This window comes from Pezoporus flaviventris, unplaced genomic scaffold (assembly GCF_033815535.1).
Source record: "Pezoporus flaviventris isolate CSIRO_AGI_PZ_B2104156 unplaced genomic scaffold, CSIRO_AGI_Pfla_v1 ptg000212l, whole genome shotgun sequence".
Taxonomy (NCBI): domain Eukaryota; kingdom Metazoa; phylum Chordata; class Aves; order Psittaciformes; family Psittacidae; genus Pezoporus; species Pezoporus flaviventris.
Window position 1 is genome coordinate 667,610 of NW_026892760.1, and position 25,931 is coordinate 693,540.

At 36.8% G+C, this 25,931-nt stretch overlaps 1 protein-coding gene across 2 annotated transcripts in view; it reads right to left on the bottom strand.

Moving 5' to 3' along the window:
* Positions 1 to 6,751: 6,751 nt before the first annotated feature.
* The window catches only part of TTC39B (tetratricopeptide repeat domain 39B), a 68,301-nt gene continuing 49,121 nt past the window's right edge, over positions 6,752 to 25,931 (bottom strand). For both annotated transcript variants that reach the window (XM_061441242.1, XM_061441243.1), the window contains 15 exons: positions 25,492 to 25,568; positions 24,289 to 24,356; positions 22,243 to 22,307; positions 21,971 to 22,076; positions 20,514 to 20,579; positions 18,664 to 18,772; positions 17,732 to 17,799; positions 17,578 to 17,637; positions 17,106 to 17,267; positions 15,922 to 16,013; positions 15,448 to 15,568; positions 12,778 to 12,889; positions 9,414 to 9,531; positions 8,535 to 8,651; positions 6,752 to 7,549 (listed from right to left, as the gene is read on the bottom strand). In XM_061441242.1, coding sequence (XP_061297226.1) covers positions 7,453 to 7,549; positions 8,535 to 8,651; positions 9,414 to 9,531; positions 12,778 to 12,889; positions 15,448 to 15,568; positions 15,922 to 16,013; positions 17,106 to 17,267; positions 17,578 to 17,637; positions 17,732 to 17,799; positions 18,664 to 18,772; positions 20,514 to 20,579; positions 21,971 to 22,076; positions 22,243 to 22,307; positions 24,289 to 24,356; positions 25,492 to 25,568 — 1,438 coding nt within the window. In that variant the 3' untranslated portion in view covers positions 6,752 to 7,452. The remainder of the gene's footprint in view (positions 7,550 to 8,534; positions 8,652 to 9,413; positions 9,532 to 12,777; positions 12,890 to 15,447; positions 15,569 to 15,921; positions 16,014 to 17,105; positions 17,268 to 17,577; positions 17,638 to 17,731; positions 17,800 to 18,663; positions 18,773 to 20,513; positions 20,580 to 21,970; positions 22,077 to 22,242; positions 22,308 to 24,288; positions 24,357 to 25,491; positions 25,569 to 25,931) is intronic.

Sequence of the window (25,931 nt, forward strand, 5' to 3'; positions counted from 1 at the left end):
TCATTGAAAGAAAGTATGTACTTTACTAGGTAGCTGATTATTTACTGGATTGGAAAATATATTTCGGAAGTGGAGATTCAGTTGAATTACCACATACCACCAATTGACTAAAGATGTATGAATGAGCCTTCACTAAATGAACAGCAATGAAGAATGGAATTTTCCCAGTTACTTTTGAAATTGTGTAATATCCATGCTCAATTGAGGGTCCCCACTGCAAAGTTAGCATGCGGCGGGTTGGGGCAGGTTGGGAGGGCATTTGTTGTGGGATATTCTATTTTGCTTTTTGTTTGGTTGGGGTTTTTTAACATACACGTAAAACAGGTAACACAGAGGATACCTTTCCACCCATCGTAACTGTATTACCCCCTGCAAAACAGAACTATAAACCAAGACTCCCAACTCACCATTCCCCCAGTACACACATGCTGGTCAAACATAGATTTATAAGGCAAAGCAGAAAGAAAAATCTGTGGTCTGCCTTGAAAGAAAAAATTATGGTCTGCTTTCCTTTCCATCCCCTTATTGCCCACCTAGAGAAATGAAGCGGGTCCCCTCATGGATGTACTCATCCCTTCCAGGTGCTGCTCTGGCACAGCAGCACAAGGGAATCTGAATGCTGAAGAATTCAGATAGGTACTTGTAGCACTTGGACATGTAATATAACCATTCTGCCATTTGCATTTGTATGGTCTTACTGTCACAAATGCTTTGAGATTATGTTTTCCACACCGCCCCTCTCAAAGTTTCACTTATGGTTTAAAACCAAAAAAGCTAGTTTGAAAATCATCCAGGTCACTATCAGCATGTTTGTGTAAGTGGCTATCATGAAGCCACCTAGAAAATATGAGCATCCAAGCTCTTTCTCAGTTGAGTTTTGAAAGGCATCCTGGTCTCCCAAAACTTTGACTAACTACTCAAGTCAGGAAACAACAGGGGATTAAAACTCCTTAGCCTGCAAAATGGACAGTCTCTTCAGCTGGATTATATCGTACACCACCCTCCCCTCTCAAGGTGCCCAACATCACCTCCAAACAGATAGCATACAGTTTTGGATAGAAACAATTTATTATGTAGTGAAAAATACAATTGCTGTAGCTGTATTAGCTTCTGTGTAAAAAAAATCCCCCACAATCAACAGAACAGCAGCTTCAAAATTAGGTGTGAAGGTTCACAAACATTACAGATTTCACAGGAAATAAACCAGCAAGAGCTTACAGGACCATTGACAGAACATTAAAATTCAAAACATTCAAAAATTTAGAAAATACTATTGTATAACATTCTAAACAAGCTGTACTCTAACATCAGCTCATTTCTAGCTTTTTCTACCAGGGTAAGAGGCTCTATCCTCTGTATCTTCTACTCAAATTGTTGCTGCTATTAATTTACTAAGCGATTTTCATTATTTTTTTATCCCCTCAAATTGAGTACAGGTACTCAACTGCACTATAGTGGACACCAGTTACTATGCAGTCTACATAATCCCTGTTTTAAGAACAGTGCTCTTGGAAAAGCTTCTTATTCCAGGAAAACTTGTGCGCTTGCCCTGAGCTGAGCAATGTTTCAGACTGTTAAGAACACCTGCAGCTGCAAGCAACTCATTTATACTAGGAGTTAATATCCGTGAAACTGAAGCATCTTTACCTCCAAACCTCTAATTTTACACTGACGACATTACAAGTAACAAGACCAACTATTTTCCTATTATTTGATTTAATTTAATTTAACCTAATTCAGCTGTTATGTCTGATCAGTATTCATCTTCATTTTTTTCTCTGGAGGTCCCCCGAGGAAACCTACAACACAGTCCCAAAGTTCAGAAGGAGATATGAATCTCACTTCACATCTACATGGAGGTAACTGTCTAGCTCTAAACCACAATGAACACAATGAATTTTTTAAAAAAGTCTTGCCAAGTCTGTCAGCAATTCATAAACACAGACTTTTCAATTTAACTTGGGGAAAAAAGGACTAAAACATTAAACTTTTAAGATCTGGCATTACAAAACTTCCTTTTATTTTTTTTTTTCACAACTTGGTGAGTTTATTTTCAGACATATGTCATCCAAAGAAATGGTTATCAGCCATAGCTCTGCAAGGTTTTCACACAGACACAGAATCCTGTTCTGGCTGCACTGATAACAGTCTTCATACAGGAACTCAAAACACCCTTTCTCTGCAGTTGTCGTCAGAGAACTCCAACTACATAAAATCAGCAATTTGGCCTGGAAAGAAGTCCATCTATCCTCATCAGCTTTTTTCTTTAGCAGAAGTAACTGTTTTGCTGTGCATTACCTCCAGATCATATTGCCTCCTCTCAGCCAGCAAGCAATTACTCTGCATTATAATTTTTCTTACTTGACGCTTTTCTATCACAATGACATTTGCACTATTCTGTCACATTATTCTGTGTGGTATAATGTGGTTCAAGTGCTGTGGAAATCCCTATCCAATATATCCTTACTTCTACCTCATTGTTATCCTTCACACCCAAATTTCTCCTGCATTTTCTCCCTTGATCCTTTCCTAATGGCTATCCGAACAAGCTACCCAAAACAAGCAGTTACCTCTGTTTTGCGTAATTCCAGGGAAGCACATATCCTAACGACAGATGAAAGTTTTCTTTGAAGGCTCTGCTATCTATTCTAGACAGCCAGGCAGACAGGTAAGAATAGGATTCCAACCTGGCTGTCCTAGGCAAGTAATGAAAAATTCAAAGAAGAAAAACAAAAGCAAAGTGTTAGCTCTCCCTCCCCCCCCCCCCCCCCCTTTTTGTTTTTCCCCCGTCAAAAGGGAGTCAGTTTTCCCTTTTTAGCTTCAGAAGTGTCCAGGAAGAAAACAGCTGCCAACAAACCTCTCACTATTCCAACTGGGTTTCGTACACCAGAAGCACTGGGTATGCAACAGTTTCCAAAGTCCACAGGCAAGATTCCTGAAGCTAAGAAAACTTGCTGTATCAGAAATCAGGAGTCACTTTTCCATTTCTGTCCTGCTAACGTTCAGTCAGTAAAATTTAAATTCAGTTTTTCAGTGGACCCAAAAACAACTGGTATCTCTACTGCAACTATTTCAGTAGCATAACAAATAAAAACCACAGCGGTTTTAACATAAGTCAACTGAAAAAGATAGAAAATTTATAAATAAGGCCCACCAATTAATTTACCAAGTGGCACTGAAATCTATCCCCTCGAACTGTTCAGACAAAAAGTATAATTTTATTTTAATTAAATTGCATAACTCCAGAAATCCCAGAGCCTTTTCACTTACATAAGAACAGCACGTAACCAGAATGCAAAGTTAGCTTATTTGGCTTTTCTTCAGATTTCCTTAAGAAAGGATGACTTGCTCAATAAACAGAACTGTTATTATTCAACAGCATGCAGTGTTCCAGTGGCAGATTATAACATAACTTCTGCCACATGCTGGCATGAATGCAGATGTAGCTCCTGGTTTTGTGCTTCTATCTTTCCTCAGTGTGTTTTCTTTTCCTCCTTCTATTCAATGTACTTCCTTTATTTAATACTCTGCAGTCACTCTGATCTAGCTACAGAGGTTTCATTCTGGACTATGGTATGTCTAATAGCTGAAAGTAAATTAGGATCTTACAGGCAGCAACAAGTATTCAGGAATATTTCGATTCTTTTGCCTGGCTGTGAGCCAAGTTAAGAACAGAATCTCTGTTCTTATGGTAACCAAAATCACCATTCTTATCATTCAAACCATGGCAATTATTGGTAATAGGTAATGGGTATTAGTGGTAACTCCCAGCAAACACTTAAATGACCTATTTGCTGTGAAACATCAGATAAAATTAGATGCAACCAGGGAAATACTTAACCATGTCACATTAAAAAATAACTTCAAACATTCACTTTTCTAAATGCTACTGAAACCAAGCCCTGCACACATGTAAAAAGATCATTTTCTCCCTGGGTTTTACAATGGGATTTTAAAAGAATCCTAGGAGAGTATTATGTCTACTTCTTACTGAATTTAATTAAATAACTGATAACAGAATAAGCTAATTATTAACCACTCCCGTGTTTTATACTATTTAAAGATATTACTCGATCGCTGGTGACAGATTGAGGCTAAAGTAGTTTATTTTTTATTCGCTATCTACATTTCAAAGACCCTTTATTTCCTCCTAAACCTTGATAGATTTGTACAGGCTCTCAGGCTAGACAGGTTGCATCAAAGGAACTATATGCCCAAGACAGCATGTTTAAACTTGAGATCAGGTCTTTTCCTGTTGATATTGTTTTGTTAAATCCCAGCTGAAGGTTCTTTATGCACAACTAGAATACAGTGCCAAATTCAGCACTTGGCAGCACAAGCATAAAATGTGATTTATTCCTCTGAAGTAAGAATCTATTCCAATGCATCAGAATGAACATTTCTACATGCTCTTTAAACCAGAATATACTTTTTCATCTCAGCCTCCATTTTTCTGACTCAGGTACCACATAGAAACAATGTGCAAACCTCAGTAGTTCAGAAGCAAATAAACTGTATCACCAGTGCAAATATAAACATTCTTTGTTGAACTATACAGCATAAGAACATACAGAAACAAAAGGACATTAAACATTAAGATTAGTAATAAAATAACTGCAAAGCTTAAGTTGGATTGCTACAATTACTTGTTTTATACATTAGTTGGCAAGGTGTTTTAAAAACATAACAGTATCTGATTATCGTACATTTTTCTGGCCATAAGGTGCTAAATACAGCTGTTACCTACGTGTATTATGACAGATATAAACCAATCTTTAATCAGCTCTCTTTTAACATGTATTTTCTTTCAAATTCTGTTAAAAATTGGTGGGCTAGGACTTAAAAACCGTAACACAACAATTTTTCACCAACAGACTAAACATTTGAATGATATGCACAGACAAGAAGTTTTTTTTTGTAATATTTTCTAAGTAGACAATTTTTAATCAAAGAGAAGCTTTGTCTTAATAACCAGGCTACTTTATGATTCCTTATCTTATAAAAAATACACATCTATTATCAGAAAGATCATAATGACCTTTTGTCATAATGTAAGTACGTAAGTTTAGCCTTGCTCGCTTAAACAAAATTCAGCTTTGCTTTAGTATATATTATAATTCCTACTATTATCAAGAGTTTCTAGAATCATAGATAAATGCTCAGCTTTGCTCTGTTTGGAAGTTTTAACACATTATTCAAAATTCTCATTAGACACAAGCCAGGTGAAAATATAGAGAGCAATAAGACTAAAACAGAGTTGTATTTAAGGCCCAGTACAGTACACAGCAGGTGAAAAAAAGAAAACAAAAAATAAGCCAAGAACTTTTCATCCAAACTCTTAGTCACAAATCACTTAACTTAGACATTCCTTAGTAAACAATACTGCATCAATGATGCAATGTGCTGGGGAGACACACACTTCTGCAGCATTTGGAAGACAAAGCATCTCTAGAGCTCTACTGAGACCTACCTGAAGAGTTAGGAATCACTAAAATATTAATATTTCCAACACTACTAAATTGGAATAAAAATCCAGAATAAAGCTAAGAATCTTGATCAATCAGGCTTTCTGGTAAACAAGTCTGGAACAGCACCACAGAAAAGGGAACAAGCTGTAAAGAGTACTTAATGCTGGGAACCTCGGTGAATCAATACACTAGAAGAGTATTGAAAATCTGTGTTGATATGCCTGTTCTTTGCACAAGTGCAAGAATGCTGATCCCAAAAGAGACATACTGTAACATACACAGGGCATTAATACTGACTCTGGAAGGCTGAACTGAAGAAAACGAAGTTCTCTTTTACTCATTTATAAACAATTAAATGACTCATTTATAAAGACATAGAAGAAAGATGTGTTCTTAGTCACCTGAGAAGAGTAACTACAGCATTTACATTACATGGACTGTTTAATTAGAAACTTTCAGCTACTGAAGACAAATTTTTCACCTAATTCTGTTCTGGTTTTTCTTGGGTTGGGAGTTACGGCAGAGAATCACATATAGGTGCATAGTTACTATGAGCTTACCATGCAGAAGTAAATATAGTGGCATTAATAAAATATGGAACAGGACAAGTTTTGCAATAATTAGTGAAAGAAAAGTTATTGGCAGTATACTTAGAATTCAAGTATATTCATAAGAATAGACAGCTAGCAGAATCTGCATATAAAATGAATTGGTAAACTCAATTTGGTACTGGTGTGTTCACATAGTAAGGTGAAAAGAAAAACAGATGCGCATTAGTATGAGTTATTCCCATTACTGGGAAAATAAATAAATAATGACAGTTTTTATTTATTTTGGTTGGAATCTAAGAACAGAGAAAACCAACAAGGGGTGTGTGTGTGTGTGTGTGTGTGTGTGTCTTAAAATACTAAAAGCCTGCTTCAAAACAGAAAAAGAACGATCCTTTCTTCAGATCCATGAGAGGGAAGATGGGAAGCAACCTATTTCAGTTGCATGAAGAATTACTTGGATAGGCACCAGGAAAAATTTCCCAGCCTTTTTCCATTGGAAAAGACATCCTGTGTAAGTTACAAAGTGTCTCTCAGTGCAAGATTTGGGTTATGGGTTTTTTTGAGTGGCTGGGTGTTTTTTTGTTTGTTTGTTTGGGGGGGTGTATTTGTTTTGGAGTTGGGATTTTTGTTGTTTGGTTTTGTTGTATTTTTTTTGTTTGGTTTGGTTTTCTGTTTTGGGGTGTTTTTTTGGGGGGGGGGCATGTTGGTGTTTTTGGGTTTTGTTTTGTTTTTTTTTAACAGGTTTAACAAATATGTCAGGAATGACATAAAACTCTTGATTCTGCAAGAGCAGCAGCCCTGCTTTTCTATGACTGAAAAATACCACATAACTTATTCTGAGTGACCTGCAAAGACATTATGCCTTTAGCCCTGCTTAACTTTATCTGACAGTGTAAAAATGCCACTGAGACAGGTTAATTCTGTTCCCAGAATGACATAAAGTCAAAGATGATTAATTTTTTGCTCTGGAACATAAATTTCAGAACCTGGTATGCCAAATGTGGGTGAGACATCTGCAGACATTGCATTTTTGTTCCAGAGGCAAAAAGGTCTCAAGTATACTGCAGAAAATCAAACCTTTAAAAAATGCAGAAGTTATCACCAGTTCCACTGCATAACCAGCATCTGTTTTCTTATAAAAAAATAAAACGTTTGCATTAAACTTTATTGCACCACCATTTTTTTTAAATATTCCCCATTCAAGTCAAAAATTCAATTATTTTTATCAGACAAAACGTAAGGTTTTTTTTAAAGTAGCAAGTAGATACAGTATATGCACTATACTGAAAAAAAAGGACAGTCTAAAGGAATGACATACATCAAATCAGACATGACAGAAAACAACCATCAGGTTGCTTCCTTTCAATGATTAAAAAAAAGACTGCAAAAAGATTGTGTAGGCTATTGTCTGCATGAAAAGCATCCCTCCTCATTCAAGGTGTTGAAGCAGATGACACATTCATGCTGTCAAGTGCTGCATGAATTCTGAAGTGCAACCTGGACTCCATAGAGTATTCTTTGTAGTTATTTCTGAAAAACATAACGTTAGTTTAAGAAAAACATTTTTTGGTCTGCACTGTTCCTACTTTATGTATGCAGTGATGTAACAAAGTTGACAGCCTTGATTCCTTCAACAGGAAATAGATTGGTACAAACATTTAAAGCTACATCCACAAACTGAGCAGCAACTGATGCCAATACTAACAAATGCCCTGATAAACTGAATCCATCTCTTTCACTTATTTTGGATCCTTCAACAGCCCTCCCAATTACTCGTTTGCTATGAAAAAAAACCTAGAAGACTAGGGAAAAGAAAGACTGTTAGCTGAAAGTTTATGTTCAGTGTCAAAACACAACTCAGCCAGTGTAATAAAACACAGGGAAATCACACCATACAGTCCAAAAAAACAAACAGAAAGGCAAAAAACCTATTATGTTTCTAAAAAAGGTTTTAGGAGATTGTTTCTAATGCACAGTCACAACACTCTTGCATGACTGGGATATCTCTCTGCATACAGAAGGGGCAAATTCTACCCCATACTTCAATCTACAGATCAAGCTCAATATTTAGCTCTCTATTTCTCTTCTGTGACAGGATGCAAAAGGAGAAAGGGAGGTAATCAGAAGTGTACTGGCTTTTAACCTACTCCCAGTAACACCTTCAGTGCAGCAGAAGTAAGCCCCACAGCTGCTCTCTGGGACAAAGGTAGTATACATCCTTTCTCTGGACCTTCCAGCTCCACCACATGCAGGTAGCAGAACCTCAGCATCTCTGAAGCCTAAATGAAAAGGAGACATCTTCCCTTCTAACTGTGTCTTGATTGATATTGTCTACACCACTGTGTCTGAAAGACAACTTTTTTCAGTCAAGAGCACAGATTTATAATTAATTGTATTTTGCAAAGAGGCTGGTAGGAAGAGAAAACACACGCCTTCATTAATGAAGTTACACAGTTATTCTATATGTACAAGCAAATAAAAAAAAAAAACAAAAAACCAAAACATAACCACTTACTTTGCAGTTTCTATGTATCTTATTGCTTTTTCTCTCTCCTCCTGTTGCTTGTACAGAAGACCCAACTCATACAGGGTGAACGGCACCAAGTAGCTATCATATTTTATTTGCTTCTCACTACAACATCACAAAAAATACAGAAGTGGCTAATTACAGATTTTCCTCAAGTGACCAGTTAACTTTTAAATGCAATCACTGCCTGTGAAAGCACATGGCCAGAGAAAATACTCTGGAACCTTTTTTACTGGTTAACTTTGTGCACATTAATTGTACCTGTAAAAAGTAGACATAAAATCCTGATAACATGAGCAAAACCTCATTCTTTCCTACTTCCCATCTGTACTGTGGTATGTTACACAAGCTACCTTTAACATAGTTCTAAGACTGGGACCCTACTGTGTGATTTACAGTTCAAAAAAACCCAACCATCCAAAAACATAACTTGAGATAAAAAGAGTGTTCATTAGGCTAGGCAATATAATACAAATATTTCTTTCCCACACACAGAACTGAGATCCCCTTACCTTACCTTGCCTCAACAGATCAGCAGAGAAGTAAGACAATTCAACTTTCCTCAATACAAGAAATTCTCAGAACCACTATGCCTGAAAGGCACCTCTGGAGATCAGCTAGTCTAATCTCCAAGAGAGAGAGAAAGCTACAGAAAGTTAAATAGACTAATCCATCTATAGAAAAAATATTAGCAAAGTTTTGTGGTTCTCCAGCTACTTTCAGAGGTAGCCTAACTCCAGCTCCTTAACAGGATATTGAAGTTTCATTTTCTAAAAATTTTAACATGATGGCTTCTATAGAAGCATCGGAAATTTTACCCAAAGCTAAAAAATATGAAGGTCAAAAGTCTGTTTATGTTATTTTTACCTTTGAATTACTTTATTGAAACACAGTTCAGCTTGCATGAGTCTTCCCAAGTATTTGAGGCAGAGGCCCTTTAGTAACTGTACCATACACACATCATCCATGTAGTATTCACTGTGATCTAAAAGTAAAAGGAAGATAACATCAAACAATTTGAAGACATCATGAAAAGGAAAATCAGGTTTTCAGTACGGAATGCATACTCAGAATCAGGATCTTGCTTCTCAGATTTTATACCTCAAAACATACATAACCTTCAGGCATAATTTTATACACTGTCTACTAAAAGAAGATGTGTGCATAACATCTGTATCTCTCTCTTTAAAGACACAGGCTACGAAGAAACAAGAAGAAACATCCAGATATTTTCCAGTCTTCTCTATCTGGAAGACAGGACAAAGCAGGCAAAAACTGGTATCAGTTAAAGATTTCTGTATTTGTAATCACCTAAAACAGGAAGCAAAACCTACAGTGAGGCTGAAAGCTCAGAAGTACATATTAGTCCTGCAGAACTTTTTGGAAGCATGATTTTGCAGTTCAAATTCAAGAAACTGTGTTTATTATTATTCCCATCATCTCTCATGATTAAGAAGCTTCACCACTAGTGTCTAACATTTGGAAACTGAAGAAAGTTTAATGTTCAATAGGGCTAAAAATATCACATGAAAGAGCTTTTGTGAAGCAATTGAGAAATACAACCTTAACGAGTGTTGTCCTTTTTTGCTTCCTTGGTTTATAGCATTTGCTGGGTGCAGGGAAGGAAAAGGAAGGAAAGAAAACACATATGGATAGACAGATGGCAGCACATACATTAACAATTCAGGAAGCAAAACACTCTCCCTTCAGATCATGTTGTTTACAACTAATTACCAGCTCTCTAAGGTCATGTTAATTTTTTTCTTAATAGTCTGCTAAAAAAAATCCTGTACAAACAGTTCTAAAAATGTGAAAGCCTAAAGCATCTTACGGTTCAGCAAACTGCTTTGCCATTACATTCAGGCTTACTTCTGTCTGTGTTTAAAACCAGAAAGTCTCTATGATAGTAATTGACAGACTTTTTGTGACAGGTAGAAGCGCAGCGGGTATCTTGCATTCACTCTAGCCTGTTTTGCTAGGCTAAGGTACTGGATCCATGCAACTGTCTCCTAAAGGACTCATTCATTGAAATTACTGGGGCAAGCACTGATGTCAGTAAAAGCTTGCCAGTCTACAATAATTTTAGCTAGTTATCTCCCTGGTATTTCCCACAGGAAGAAAAGCTACTATGGAGAAACACTGACAATAAATGACAGTAAATGTACAGGCCTATTTAATATAGACAACCTTCCAATAAATGTGGGAGAACCATGTTCCTGCAGTCCTCTATACCAGAGAAAATATTGTTATCAGGATTTCAAAACACACAAGAAATTACTTTTTCTTGAAGTAACAAATTCCTTTTTTGCATCTTGGAGATGACACAACTGTGGAAAAATAAGATTTCCAGAAATCCTGAGGAAAAAAAAAATTCTATTTCTTTCATCTGTTCCTGCTACCATTTCTGTTTTCAACTCTATACATTAAAACCAATATATATTCATGATAGACTCCTTGCTGTGACCATTCACTTGAAGCAAATGAAGTCTCAATCCCTAAATGACCTTTGTGTATAATTAGCACACTTTTTCAGTGCACCTTAGCAGTCCTTTAATGCTACCTAGTACTGATAGTGGCTGTATCTTAAAATAATACTGTATCATTGCCACATCCTGCTAGTAGCTTTAATCACTTTTTTTTTGGTCCCAATTCAGCAGCAATTCTGGTAATGGGACTCTATCTTGTCTGAGTCCATAGCTTTAAAAGCAAATCAGGTTCACAGGTGCAAGGTCCAGAACAAAACCACATTCAACTGCAGTTATTACTAAAAAAGATAGAGAAAGCATAAACCCCCCCTCAAATATGCTTCCAGATTACATCCTATTTGCGACATGCATATTTCCTTAAGAAAAAAACATACTGGTTTTATTTCTGCTCCATTTATTTTGGTACCTTGTGCACCTCTGCTTAAGGATTTGACAGGAAATTTACTTCACTGATACAACTCATTAACACTTCTAGTATAAGCCTCTGCATGACTCTGCACCAGATTCCCAATGGCTTCTGCCAGAAGCCTCCACAAGGAATGTATGGGAACACCACTTCATTTGCAGATGTCTTGCGTATCACTTGCATTACAGTACATTAGTAGACAGAAGCAAACATTTTGGCTTTATTATGACAAAAAAAAAAAAAGAAAAAAAACTTGTGATTTAAGAGGCACACTACTGATTCTGCAGAAACTTGAAGAATAGCATAAAAAAATAGACCCTATTCAGTGTTGGCCTTGTAAGCTGCTACTCCATGTAGTTTATTATACCTTCCAGATTTTACCGCTGTGCATTTCTTATATGTCCTTGTATAACTTCCGATGAATCACCTCAGTTTACATGTAAGAAACAATTAGATGTATTTTTACATTTCATTATTAATGTTTTAATCATGGCAAAACTAACTGCTGCTGAATTGTTGACAGCTGTGATTAAAATCTGGGTTCAATAGAAATAATTTTTAGTGAATTATCATTAAAAAAAGTTTTATATACAAAAAAGATACTATTTGGTCATTCTAGAACTCTGAAGTCTACGGAGACATTCACATGACAGATGACAGCACCCATCTGACAAAGCCAGGTATTTCTGCAGCAAACCTGTTCTAGTAGAGAAACTGAAGTTTCTCTCGGAATAAATTATGGAACTGTTTCTTTAAACATTACCCTGAACATTTATGCTTTAAATACATCAAGATCTAAAACCATGATTAAAATTTGTTAAAAATGCTGTATTTTACAATTAGTGGGTATGTTTTATTTTGCCAGAGAGTACAAAAAAAAACACAACAAAGCCAAACAACAAATCACAGACTTACGCACAGTACTTCATTACTTCTTTTATACTTAATCATATTCTGCTCAGTATGTGTCCTCTGTAATAAAGCATGGTGTAAATTGGTTTAAAAAAAAAAAATTTCAGACATGTAAAAAGTCAGTAGATTATACTCCAAGAATGCTTCAAAGACTGAAATGTCTTATTAAGAATCAGTTAAGTTCTGTAACTAATGACCTCACATCCTCAAGTCTTCTGTATTCTTCTGTAGCATCAATCAAGCCAAGATTAAGAACATATTGAAGAATTACCACTAACTTTCATGTGGCTCCAGAATTTCCATACTCAGACTTTACAGCACATTGCCTAAGTCAACACTGGCATCACAGAACATTAGTACATAGAAGCAAAGAAAAACATCAACATTTCTTACCAGTTTATTAATTCCACCTTAACTGATCACTTACTAGTTTCATTTTCTAGTGCAGCTTCCTCTTTTTCAATTGTTACCAGTAAGTTTTCAGTGAGGTCTCCCCTTTTGCCCACAATTGCAAAGCCATTCCAGACATACATCATCTCCTGAGGAAAAAAAAAAAAAGAAAAAGCCATGGAATGGCATAAATATTTAATTATAATAAATATTTAACTATAAAGTATCCCTTGGAAGGCTGCTGTGAAATATTTTGAGTACATACAAACACTGCCTACAAAAACTTGGTATAAACAAAATTAAAGGTTTCAAAGCCAAAATATTCCCTGTTCACTGTTAAGAAGCCCATGAATATAAGTATCTGTGAGGTCAAACAACCACCCACAATGAGTACAGGACATTCCGTCAGTTACATGCAATGACAATCACATTTGCTTTAATAATCATTTAATTAAAGCTGCATAAGAATACCTATGGATAGGGGAAGCAAAATGATAGTCAATGTGCATGGGCAAAGTTAACCTGGGTTTCCAAGCTTTGAATGCTTTAACACCTTTCTAATGGATTCTATCACGTATTTTCATATATTTTTAAACATGAAACTGAACAGATTTTATCATGTGATAGTTTGCCATCACCTACATCACACATCAGCAAATTTGGGTATCCTAGGCTCAATTTGTGGCCTCTGCCTCATGAACTAACGAGGCAGCTGAAAATAATTATCTTCTACGAGATTATAGATATTATGTGTGTGTATATTTGTGGATGTGTGCAGGTATATACAGTATACATATATATGTGCATGTATATACATACACATATATATATATTGATTGATGGCTTGGCTTCACGAGCGAAGATGTGGGAAGGGCTTTACCCAGGCTTACTACAAGCATGATGACCAAAGGCATGTAGGATATGCAAATATGGCTGGAAAAAAGGGTGCTTAGGCAATCAGGAAGTGTCTGACCAGGACTGTCATCTCCTGGGGCAAGGAGCGACCAATGCCCTGGTCCGCCCGCATGCAAGGTTGGATCTGCAGCTTCCCATGCACCTTGTTACCTGCCATTTTGAACCTTGCCTGTCCATACATATAAACTGTATATACCCAACACCCAAAGACACACTTGTGCATCTGTTCATATACAGATGTTATAACCCATAGGCTGTTACTTTCCATTTGGAACAACACTGGAAATAGATAAAACTTTCCAAATAAAAACCTGGTTCCAGTACATCTAGCACACATTTACAATATAACTTATAAAAATTTTTTTCTTTTAAAGAAGTCTCAACAAATCCTGGTACAAGTGCTTCAGTACAATAGTAAGAAATATGTTTACTTCAGGGCATTAAATATTATCACAGTGTAACACATAAAAAGAATGAGAGAATACACAAACCACCACCACTCCATTTTGATCAGAAGAACAGAAAGTGCTCAAGCACTCCTCATCTTTCTAATGAGTTTGAAAGACAATGACTGAAATTCTGCCAAACTAAAGGGGCAGGTGTGGTGCAGTCAACGTGCTGGACATATGGGATGTCATCCAGAAGGACCTTGACACGCCTGAGGGATGGGCCAGTGCCAACCTCATGAAGTTCCACAAGGCCAAGCACACCAACCTGTATCTGGGTCAAGGCAATCCCAAGCACAACCACTGGCTGGGTGGAGGATGGATTGAGAGCAGCCCTGAGGAGAGGGACTTGGGTGTGGTGGTTGATGACATACTCAACATGAGCTGGCTTCAGCGTGCGCTCGCAGCCCAGAAAGCCAACAGTATCCTGGGCTGCATCAAAAGGAGCGTGACCAGCAGGTTGAAGGAGGTGATCCTGCCCCTCTACTCTGCTCTTCTGAGACCTCACTTGCAGTATTGTGTGCAGTTCTGGTGTCCTCAACATAAAAAGGACATGGAACTGTTGGAACAAGTCCAGAGGAGGGCCACGAGGACGATCAGGAGTCTGGAGCGCCTCTCATATGAAGACAGGCTGAGGAAGTTGGGGCTGTTCAGCCTGGAGAAGAGAAGGCTGCGTGGAGACCTCATAGCAGCCTTCCAGTATCTGAAGTGGGCTTACAAGGACGCTGGAGAGGGACTCTTCATTAGGGACTGTAGTGATAGCATAAGGGGTAATGGGTTAAAACTTAAACAGAGATTTATGTTAAACATAGGGAAGAAGTTCTTTACTGTAAAAGTAATGAGACACTGGAAGAGTTTGCTCATGAAAGTTGTAAATGCACCATCCCTGGAAGTGTTCAAGGCCAGGTTGGCAGGTGCTTTGAGCAACCTAGTACAGTGAAAGGTATCCCTGTCCATCACAGGTGGGGTAGAAGTGGATGGTCTCACACTCCTTTCCAACCCTGACCATTCTATGATTCTACTGAAGATGAACACATAGCCTGCACAGGTTTTTAGCTTAAAGGTAGCTTTCAGCCTCATGTGGCAACAGCAATCACTCTCTGTATGTTTGAACTTTCACGTGAAAAATCTGGCTCTGGTTTTTGGATTGCTAGCAGTTCATAGTATGATCCAGCCCCTAGTACATTTCACTAAAAACCCATTGTACATCTACAGCAGTTCTTAAGAACAGTAATAAAGAAAATGCAAGCACACAGTACCTGATAATATTATTCTTTCCCTGTATAAGGAATTACACTTATTTCTTTTCTGTTTGAAAACGACAAAAAGAAAGCAAGAATAAATACCAAGGCAGGCAGTATCAGCTTCACTGGTTGAGAACTTGCATAGCGTCGAGCTTTTCTTACTGCAAACTTCTCAGTTGGGATAGATTTTCCTGAAATTCTCTGTTTTAGACCCTCCACTTGTCTACAAGAAGGTAAAATGGAAAACAGAAGTTGCTTTACATAATTTTTGTTCCATCTTATTTCACTTACTAAGATTTGCTAACGTATAACATACTAAACTGTTTCACACCACTAAGTATAACATACTAAATTTACCACTTTAGTACAACATACTAAATTGTTTCACACCACTTAAACTGCAGTTGCTTGCTGGTAAAAACAGAATTTTAAGTATTTTGGTGCTCAAATCAAAGAGAAAAATGGAAAGTTGATGGTTATAAGAATAAAGTAAGTCACACAAGACAAAGATACTCAAGTCAAAAACTACTATACAGAGGGAAAAACTGCACATCTAGTTGATTGAGAAATGTTTACCTGAATAAAGATACAACGTCCTCACCAGTCCTTTTCAAATCATCCTCTGGCAGCATACACAGAATCGCTGCCTTCTGGAACACATATATCGCCTATTTTTGAAAAGAAATAGCAACATATCACCACTTCTCATTTGCTGTGTTCAATCAATACACAAATTGGACTCAAACTTTGGACTCAATACACAAATTAAGGACTCAAATCTCTCACCCCACGTGCTGCAGTGAAGTGTTTCCAGTAATTTTCAGGCAGGTGGAACTACAGCAGTTTAGCATTTTCTTTCTCTTTTAATTTATGCTTATTTACCCCCCTCCCCAAAATATTTAGAAATATTCAAAGTAAGTCAGAATGCTAAAGGCGTTCCCTGCAAAGAACAGGACAATTTATTAAACATATCACTGACAAAGAGATGAGGTTAAATGACATAACTATTCCAAAGTTACATGATCTGTTATGTGTAAAGACATGCCTGAGAAAACAGCTGAAAATATCCTGAGTACTGATTTGAGGTAAGCTCAGTAACTGGACCTTGCAGAGAAAAAAAAGGAACATCAATAATTCTACTCAAGACATTGAATATACTCTTCTCTTCTTGTTTTGTCAAGAATCGGATGTATCCCCTTTTCCACTATGCATAATAAACCAGTAATCTAAAAAAGGAACATACAAAAATTATGTATAAAAAATTATTTGCAATTGTGTTTGGTTTATCCTTTGAGAAACATTTTTACAAGGAAGAGTTAGATACCCCAACTTTTCCCCATGAGACACCGTCTCCAGCAGCCTTGTCGTTTCATGTCACATGAAAGGTATCTGTTGAGTAGGTGTGCTTTCATCTGTTTATAATTAACTAACAAACACAGTTTCTTCAGCAAAGTTTTATTAGCATTAGGACTTGAGATACAAGTTCACAGTTTTCCTCTCCCTCTTCTTTCTCCTAACTCTGATGAGCTCCTCTGTTTTTAGGAGGGCTGAAGCATTGTTAGTTATGGCTCTGATGCTTCAGAATATGTAATAAAAATTCCTCCTTAACCATACAGTTAGACCTACCATTTTGGCGCTGATGTGCCTTTGCTCACTGGTTTCAGAAGAAAGCGAAGTTACATTTATTGTGTGAACTGAAAAGGAAATTTAGCTGTGGAGAGGAGACCAGTATATCATAATACATCCACCTGCCCATTTACCTTAGACCACCTGCTCTCTTTGCTGAGCAGGTCTGCATACCGATATGCTTGAAGCCAGTTCTGCTGGAAGGTGTAGCACCACATCAGTTCCCAGTAACAGAGATGATGAATCTGTTTCCACTGTTCCTGGGCTGTTATGCACTCTTGGAACCTCAACTGCGCCTACGACGTAGTTATGCAAGAATTATGAAAACTGGCTCAGTTATAGCTCCATGTAAGAGCAGTATCTAATTACAAAGCAAATTCTTACCTAGCACCCAAGTGGAGAACACCTGACTAGCAAAATGATCAACTTCCCTTTCAGTCTCACTTACAGATAGAGAGCTAGAATCACTATTAATACTGAACATGAACAGGGATAAGAGCACAATTATTAGTACAACTAAGATAAGTTTCTTAGATGAAATAGGTATTTCTTCCCCACAGTTGAACACCACACAGATAAAAACCTTTTGAGAGAAAAGTGATTTACCTTCTCCAAATTTCCTTTCAGTGTATCTATTCTGGCAGCATAAAATAGAATAATGGAACCCTTGAAAAGAGATGAGAAAAATACCCAGTTATTATTTTAAGCTTAGGGAAGTACATTTTTGTTGAGGAAGTACAAATTCATTGAGAATACACACATTTGGAAATTTCTGGAGGTAGGGTTCAAGGAGACTATCTGCTTCCTGAAAGTTGGCTTCCCCTGTACCTAGAAAACATAACAAATCAACCTCAATATACTTAAAAAAAATCAGTTTCATACATTACGATTTTGGTTTTCAAATCATATTATGGCTTCCATAGATTAACGGATGACTGGTTTTATGCAAAAGCAAAATTATTTCATCAGATTTTGGTTTTTTTATAAAAATGAATTCTTGTTTTGAAGGTACAAGTGCTTTTAAGATAGGAAATGTCTGCAAGTAGAAACAGAATGCAGTATATGAATATTCTTTAAAGTGTTCCATTATAGAACCTAGTTATATTTTTAAATCCCTATAACTGTTTTAGCAAGATCGGAAAACATTTCTCAGCTGCCTCCTTTCCTAATTTTGAGCTCACTAATGAAGTACAGGTGACACTGAAAGAAATGAAGTTCTCCTTAATTTCCTGATGAGCCTGAGGGAGAAGGACTAAAAAGCTTCCAAACTAAAGAACATTAAAATAAATAACAAAGATGCATACAGAATTAATGGTGACTTCTAGACACATGTGACAAAAGTAATTGATTTTCTACATGTTTGAACTTTCAGGTAAATAGTTTGGGAGTACAGACTTCTTTCTGGAGATAATTTTCATAATATTGGACATTCATTTACAGATGATGACTTGTCTGAACTTAAAGGTGTTGTGATATTTTGCTGTTGCATGTTAAGACAGCCTTGCAAATGGAACAAGAAGTTGGTATAACAGTATCTACCCTCACTGTTTCAGCAGATGTAGCTTTGTCAGAGATAATACAGCTATCTCCTTTTACAAAGCTAATAGGCCACAGTTTCAAAATTCAATTAAAAAAATCACAATATCTATCATATGGTGTAGCATGACTGAACAGCTACACAGTGGGTCTCACCAAGGATTAAGGAGATGTAAGTATGATAAACCAACAGGGTGAAAGTACACAGAATGGCCCTCAAACTGCTGCCAGATGCGCCTTCCCGTAGCTGGCTGAGGCCCAACTCCTAAGAAACATCACAAACACATGCAGAATTAACTATCAGTATACAGAGTACTATTAATAACTTCTGGCTCCCCAAATTCCAGTTTTCCTTTCAGATATAAATATTTCAAAATTCAGCACTCTGTTAATCTCAGGTCCACCACAACCTTCTACCCAAAACATTCTGCCAAAGCTGACAGTACTCCGCAAGGAGAAGATTAAGCCAACACTGAATAAAATTACCCATGCATTTCAGTGCTTTGGTGAAATGAGAACACCACACAGACAATGCAGACACACAGGTCTACATCACTTCCCCACGATTTTCTGGCTATGACTCTTCAGAATGAGGTCTTTAAATCTGCGTTTGGTGAGAACCTCTCTCAACTGTTCTAGTGCTAATTGCTGGCAAACGTCTTCCTTTACAGAAATCCCTGGTTATCCTCAATTCTCTTCCACCAAGTGAGGCACTGTTTTGAGGTTCTGATCAAAATACGAGCTCTGCTGACACACTAACTTCCAGATCTTGTTTTCAGAAGCTACAATGGAATTTGAGTGTGCTGAGAAAAGAAATCTAGATTCATGAAGACTTATTCAGCTCTTCACACATGAAACTTCTTCCCATCCTTTCCAGTTTATGCCCATTCCACAATGGCTTGACTGCTTGGGGGAATTGCTGAGACGAGCTCAAAGCTTCCCTGCTTAAGAGCAGTAGCTCTTCAGAAACATATTGGATTTTGACAGTTTTGCCTCAAAACAAACAATAACACAGTTTTATTGCACGGCAACTTGAGTTATATGAGAATTCAAGCACAATAGAAAAAATGTTCTGATATTCCAAAATTGTTTGTTCTTTTTCCTTTTAGCTTTTATTTCTTTTTCAGTCAGGACAAAAATGTGTATAATGGAAGAGTTTCAGCATGAACCAGGTCTTTCACAGGAAGAAAAGGAACGAACTGGCCTCTGCTGGAGTCTAATTTTACATAAGCAGAATCGTATTTGTGATTAGCAGCATTAAGACCATATGGTGATTCTTTGTCTCATTAGCAACTCAAAGTTTAGTTATGTATAATTCTGTGAGTTGCTTTATTTAATCTGCTTTTTTGGCGTTTCTGTTTTGTTGGAGTTGGTTTTTGGTTTGGTCTTAATTATTTTTTATTTCTTATAGGTACCAAAAAGAATTTTAAAGGGCTTATAAGATACTTCAGATACAAGGCTAGGTTTACAAAAACAAGGCTATGATTACAAACAATAATTACAAATAAATAAATAGTTACAAATCCTTTTCATCATCCATAAGAAAAAGATGTACTGATGTTCCACAGTGACACATGATATCCACAAATTTATTCTCCTAAAAAAACGGGCTGGGATCATGGGTGGAAAAATGTAGAACCGTGACTCTCACTCACCTCAGTTACTGGTATGAGGAACATTAATTTTTAACTGCATAGGCTCAAAAAGAAAGCTTATATCCTCTCCTTAAGGATCAGCAAAAGGAAAGGAAATTGCAATTTGAAATCCTGCTCTGAAGCAGATGGGTCATTTCCCATGGTTCTTCAAGACCAGGGTATCACCATATGTGCTTTTACGTCTGCACCACCTAGCCCAATTCTCATCTTTTTAATGACACTAAAATACTGATAAATAATATTTTTATACTTCTAGTGTGAATTATATGACATTAAATCCATCAAGTCTTTATCCGAGAAAAGACTAATTTGAAAAACAAACACACACAAAATACATATCAGATCCAATACCCTATTGCCAGAAAATCCAATAAATTCTAAAAGTCGAAGGATCCTTCCTGGTAGGAGTGACAGCATCTGAAATACATTTCAAACAAAAATAAGATTAAAAAAAAAAAACCTAAATACTTAAAAAAAAAAAAAAAAGGCAAAACCAGTATAAACTTGAGCCACAAATGCTTGCTACTATGTTTTAAACACCAGTTTTCATTAGTGATAAAGGAAAACAGAAAAAAACCTCAAAAACAGACATGCATGATCAACAACATATAGTCAGTTTGCAGCTTCAGGGAAACTCGGACTTCTGATGATCACCAGCATGTAAACAGGAAGACAGAGTCCAGCTTCAGATCATGACAGATTTTTCTGACTTCAGCTGATCAGAATTGTTTGAAAATTGTGGGTCATTTGGAATGAAAGTACTACCTATTTCGGTAGTACTTACAATCTGCAACTGCAATCTTCCTTTACTCCCAGTCAACTGAGGCAGTGGTACGACAGAAGTTCTACTTGTTCCTACTGTGGGAGCACTGAATTAGCAGACCAGCAAGCAACTTGTAGAAATACTAGCTGTGTTACTGTCCTTCAGCCCTCTAATACATGTACTTTTTGTTGCCCTTGTAACTGCATTTCCCACGTTACATAAGAGAAAACTCAAGAAGCTCACAACCACCTTTTCAACAAGCAGTACAAGTACTTGAAAGTCAGTTTTTAAAAGATTCATTCACCCTAATACCTTCTGCTGAGCTGAGAATTTTTCTATTAAGCTTCCTCCTGAGGAGGCTTCAGGAAGAACAGGAAAGGTCTGAGCACTTATGAACACAGATACCTACCAGCTGCTTGGGATTTAAAGGCTGACAGGTACAGACAGACCTAAGTTGTTCTGACTGTACTCAAAACTGGCCAGCTCTAGTCTGGAATGATACAGAAATTAACATACCAGCAGAAATCAACTCTCACCATTGCCAGGACAGATGTGAAAAGGCAACTGTAGTAAACTGTAAAGAAAAACACTATTTTATGTACCCAGCTCTTTTGTACTAATTCAGTAAACTACCGCTCATTCTTCTGAATTTTTAATTGTCTATGTCAACCTACAGTGTGCCACCAAAGCAAAAGAATGGTATACATGGAGATTTTAGAATAAAAGCAGTCACTCCCGATTTCCCATAACCAACAGCATAAGCATCTTAAAAATTCCTGCTCCACACAGGCAGATGTAGCTGCTTTTCCTCTTAAAAAAATACATATATAAATTAGTCCCAGAGAACTAAACACAATTCAGGATAAATTAGAAGGCATGAATGCAAACAGCCACTGCTGTTCTTGTATTGCATAAAACTTTCAGAGTCTGTATCTTCATTTTACAAATATGTAATTCTTAAAACAGCCTTGCAGTACCGCATCTGCAAAAAAAGAATCCTACAGAATTATCCTAATAGCCTTTCTGTAGTCTCAAAAAGTCATACCAAATTGAATGCTCCAATTCCAAGTTTTACTCCTCCTTCAAACTGGTAATAAGTTTCATTTTTGCTCTTGCTCCCCTGAGTCATCTGTAGCACCTGGTGACATTCCCTTTTGATACAGAAACAAAAAAGGAGGGAAGAGGAAATATGACTTAAAATTATATGAAGTATAATCATTATGACTACTGTAAATATTTTTTTTTAATAATTTTGGAGGCACTAAGTACAATTGCAACTGATTATAACAACATTGAAAGTGTTTTCTAATGGCTTACTTGTATATTTGGTAACTTGTCCTAATTTTGAGGCCGCCTTTGATAAAGTTGATCATATTTTCATCCTGGAAGAAAAATATTTAATTGAACAAGAATGTGCATTGAGCCATTATATATAACACATACACAAATATCTTCCAGCTACATTTAAATTTAATTATAACTTAACATTAGAAATATTAAGAGTGTTTTTCAGTTAGTAGACTCATGACACTGACATTAATACTTGATTTAAGTTGTCAGGGAAACATCTCTCTAATGCATGTTACAAATCCTAAAACTTAAGAGGGGCGTGAAAAAAAAAGTCAATTACTTTTAACAGAATTTCAAATGCATTTACATGAAACAAGAAAGGTCTCTACCAGATGGTGCTGTAGGAACCTTTTAGAAAGTTTTGAAATACTGATTCTCACATACAAGCAAGCCCACAAGCTGGCAGCAGACAAATGAATCCCTGAATAGATGAATTCTCATTGCTGATCTACAGTAATTTCCTATTAATGCATTATCCAGCATATGTGCTTACTAGCTCACCTAGCTTACTAGCTTACCACTACAAAAATCAAAGTAAAGTCACAATGTACTTAGTCATGAAAAATAAACTCCTGAAAAGCAAGGTGGTTAACAGTTCAACATGGCAGAAGTTTTTTCTCTTTGAATTCACACAGACGAGGAACATGTGCAGGCATTTCAGAAATGCACACTTATATAGGCAGGGACAGAATATATGGTATGGAAAATGAAAAAAAGGAAACACCTTCAAAACCATCAACCAAAGGAATTTCTGGCTTCCATGAAAGGGTCACCATTTCAAATGACCTCAACTGTTTTGTCTGAAAGACAAGAGTTTTACTGCAAGCGTTATTGCCGTTTCTTTCAAATGGTTAAATTTTCATTATCGTCATCATCCTCAGATGAATCAAGGTCAGCCAATGAATTAAGGATGAGAATTAAGGCGCATGAGAGCAATCAGCAGAGCAGGGTTATTACAGTCAACAGCAGTAGATCAATGACGTGATGGATAGTGAGGTGTTGCTTTAGAGCATACCCCTAAGGTGGGTTTTTTCCCATTTTAGACAGTCCTAAGCTTGCCTCCTTCAACAGCTGTTTAAAAAAAAATAAAATAGAAAATCACCCATAAAAAGAGGGTTTCTTCCATTTGATTAGTAAAGGAGAAAGTGAATTATAAGGAAGACTGGCATTACATTAGTAATATTTCCTGACAAAAGGCCAAAGTCTTGTATTAAGTCGTTTATGATGCTTTGACAAAATAACTTCTAAGTACCTGATCTTAGTATCTTTGTGCCCCACTTTTTCCTCATAATTTTTATCTGAAAAGTTTATCTAAAATATGTTAAACATTTGTAAAACAGTCACATATGAAAAAAAAATCTGACCAAAAATTGTTTTCAGGAATCAAGTTGCAAATCAAATTTGAAAACACTGCAGCATGAAGTCCCTGAACGACAAGCTAAACAAGAAGCACCAGACAGCATTAACCAGCAGATCTTTCTGTCAACTGAATTATTACCGCAGCAGTGTTAATGTATGCTCATTTTATAATCATTCATTACTATATTGTTCCTGACACTATGTTAAAAGCACATGGAGAATGAATTGGAGATGAGTGTGCACCAGCTGAAGTTTTGTTAGTTGGGAAACATTCTATCTTTTTCACATTAAAAATAAAAGACTGTCACTTTCAAAGAAGATGTTTTTAAACATCTTTTTAAACACGTGCTGGATACTGTCAGATGGGACACAAGTCATTTAAACATACCACCTGTATATGACTGCAATAAACCTTAAGTTTTTGGTTCCTGGGCATCAATAACATCTTTGGTTTTTCACATAAACAAAGAGAGGATTCTGCCCGATATCACAGCATTTACCATACTTTCAATCAATGCCATGAAGTAACCTTAATTCCCTAGGAAAGGGCTTGTTTTTAAACACTGTACCTATTGCGGGAACGATATTTTACAATTACTAAGATCTTCCCATTAAACTGCCACATAGAGATACAAAATAAACAATCTATTTTACCTGCACAAAGATGAGACCTGCTTTTTGGAGTAAACATTCAGCATAGCAGATTTCAGCATGCATTTCCTCTATGTAAGAAAGAAAAGTTATTTACTGTCAGCAAAGTTATGTCAATATTCTCTTTCTGGGGTCAATGGAACAAACAAAATGCAAATAAGATTCGGCTCCTGCTCTGATAACTGCTGAATAATAGCTGTTAACACTCAAATTTTCCCAATAGCAGTCCTCTATTTCACTTTTAAGACAAAACCTTTGATCTTGCCAGAGCACAACTCAGCCTAGGGCAAAAGCTGCTTGTCATTCTGGTGGATGATTTCCCTTAATTTCCATTGAACCCAAGCTTCAATATCAGCCTCCAGTAACTAGGTCTTCCAAACCTCCTTCCATGACTTGGAAAAAACTTTTACAGATGAATGGTAACACTCACTTTGGCTCAGGCTTTTCCTCAGTCCAGTAACACATTATTAACAGGTTTTCACCAACTTATGCTCAACAGACTGAAAGCCCTGGGCAGACTTTCTGTCCCCATGCAGCACGAAAGTACACTTGACTTAACACACGTGACATGAATTACTCTGCACCCATGCTGCAAGACCAGCCCACATGCACAAGGCTGCTGTATGTACAGTGCACATGTGGTGAATTTGATGTGTTCAGAATTAAAAAGGATTCTTTTGTGCCAGGTTAGGAAAAAAAAAAAAACATACTTGATTCTGCCTGAATCAGAAATAGGAGATCAGCATTTTCAGAGCCATGAACAATGTACTGATAACATTTCCCAAAACACCTTAATGCAAAACAGACAAGTACAAAACTTGTTAACGTAGTCAGGTTCCGATGCAACAAAGATAAGGACATACTCCACAGCATCAATGATTCTTAAACTTCTGGGAACTCTCTTAAGGAAAAATGAAAATTTCTCTTCAGTCCTACAATGGGTTGAGACAGGCATTCCTTAATTCATGCATGCTCAAAGCCAAAAGAAAATTTGGCTGAATCCCCCATTTTGAGAAGCTTTTCATTCAAATGAAAAAAACAACCAACCAACCAAACAATACCATAAAGGTCATTGCTTTGCTTTTTTTTTTTTTTTTTACTGTAAGACACTACTCAGGTTACAGAGTTGAGAATATTCATACACATTGGCGGGGTGCTTTTGAGCTTTTTCACTTTGTTATTTTAATTGTATTATAAACCACTTACCTTCACTCAACTGATCTACTGACTGTTTAGAAACTAGACTGGACAAGGATTCCACCACAGTGCTTCTTTTCCTGAATCTAAATCAGTTGTACACAAAAGAAACCCACACAGCATGAGTGACATTTCAACACAAACTTGAACTCAGTTATTTATAATTCTTAACTATTTCCTACCCGAATTTGTAGCCATTCTTAATAAAGTGAAGATTTGCCAATAGTTGCAATTCTTTGAGCAGTCTAATCACAGCCACTTGTATTGGTCTCTGCTCAGAAGCCTATCAAACCTTTATTTACATTCCAAGCATGCATTTATTTTAAGTGTACAACAGCTTCCATCTCACTTCCACCAACAAGCTGCAGAGGTCTCTCTGACTCTGGGCAAGCCACTTGTGAACTGGACTTCAAAGTCTTACAGAATCATAGAATAGTCAGGGTTATGAA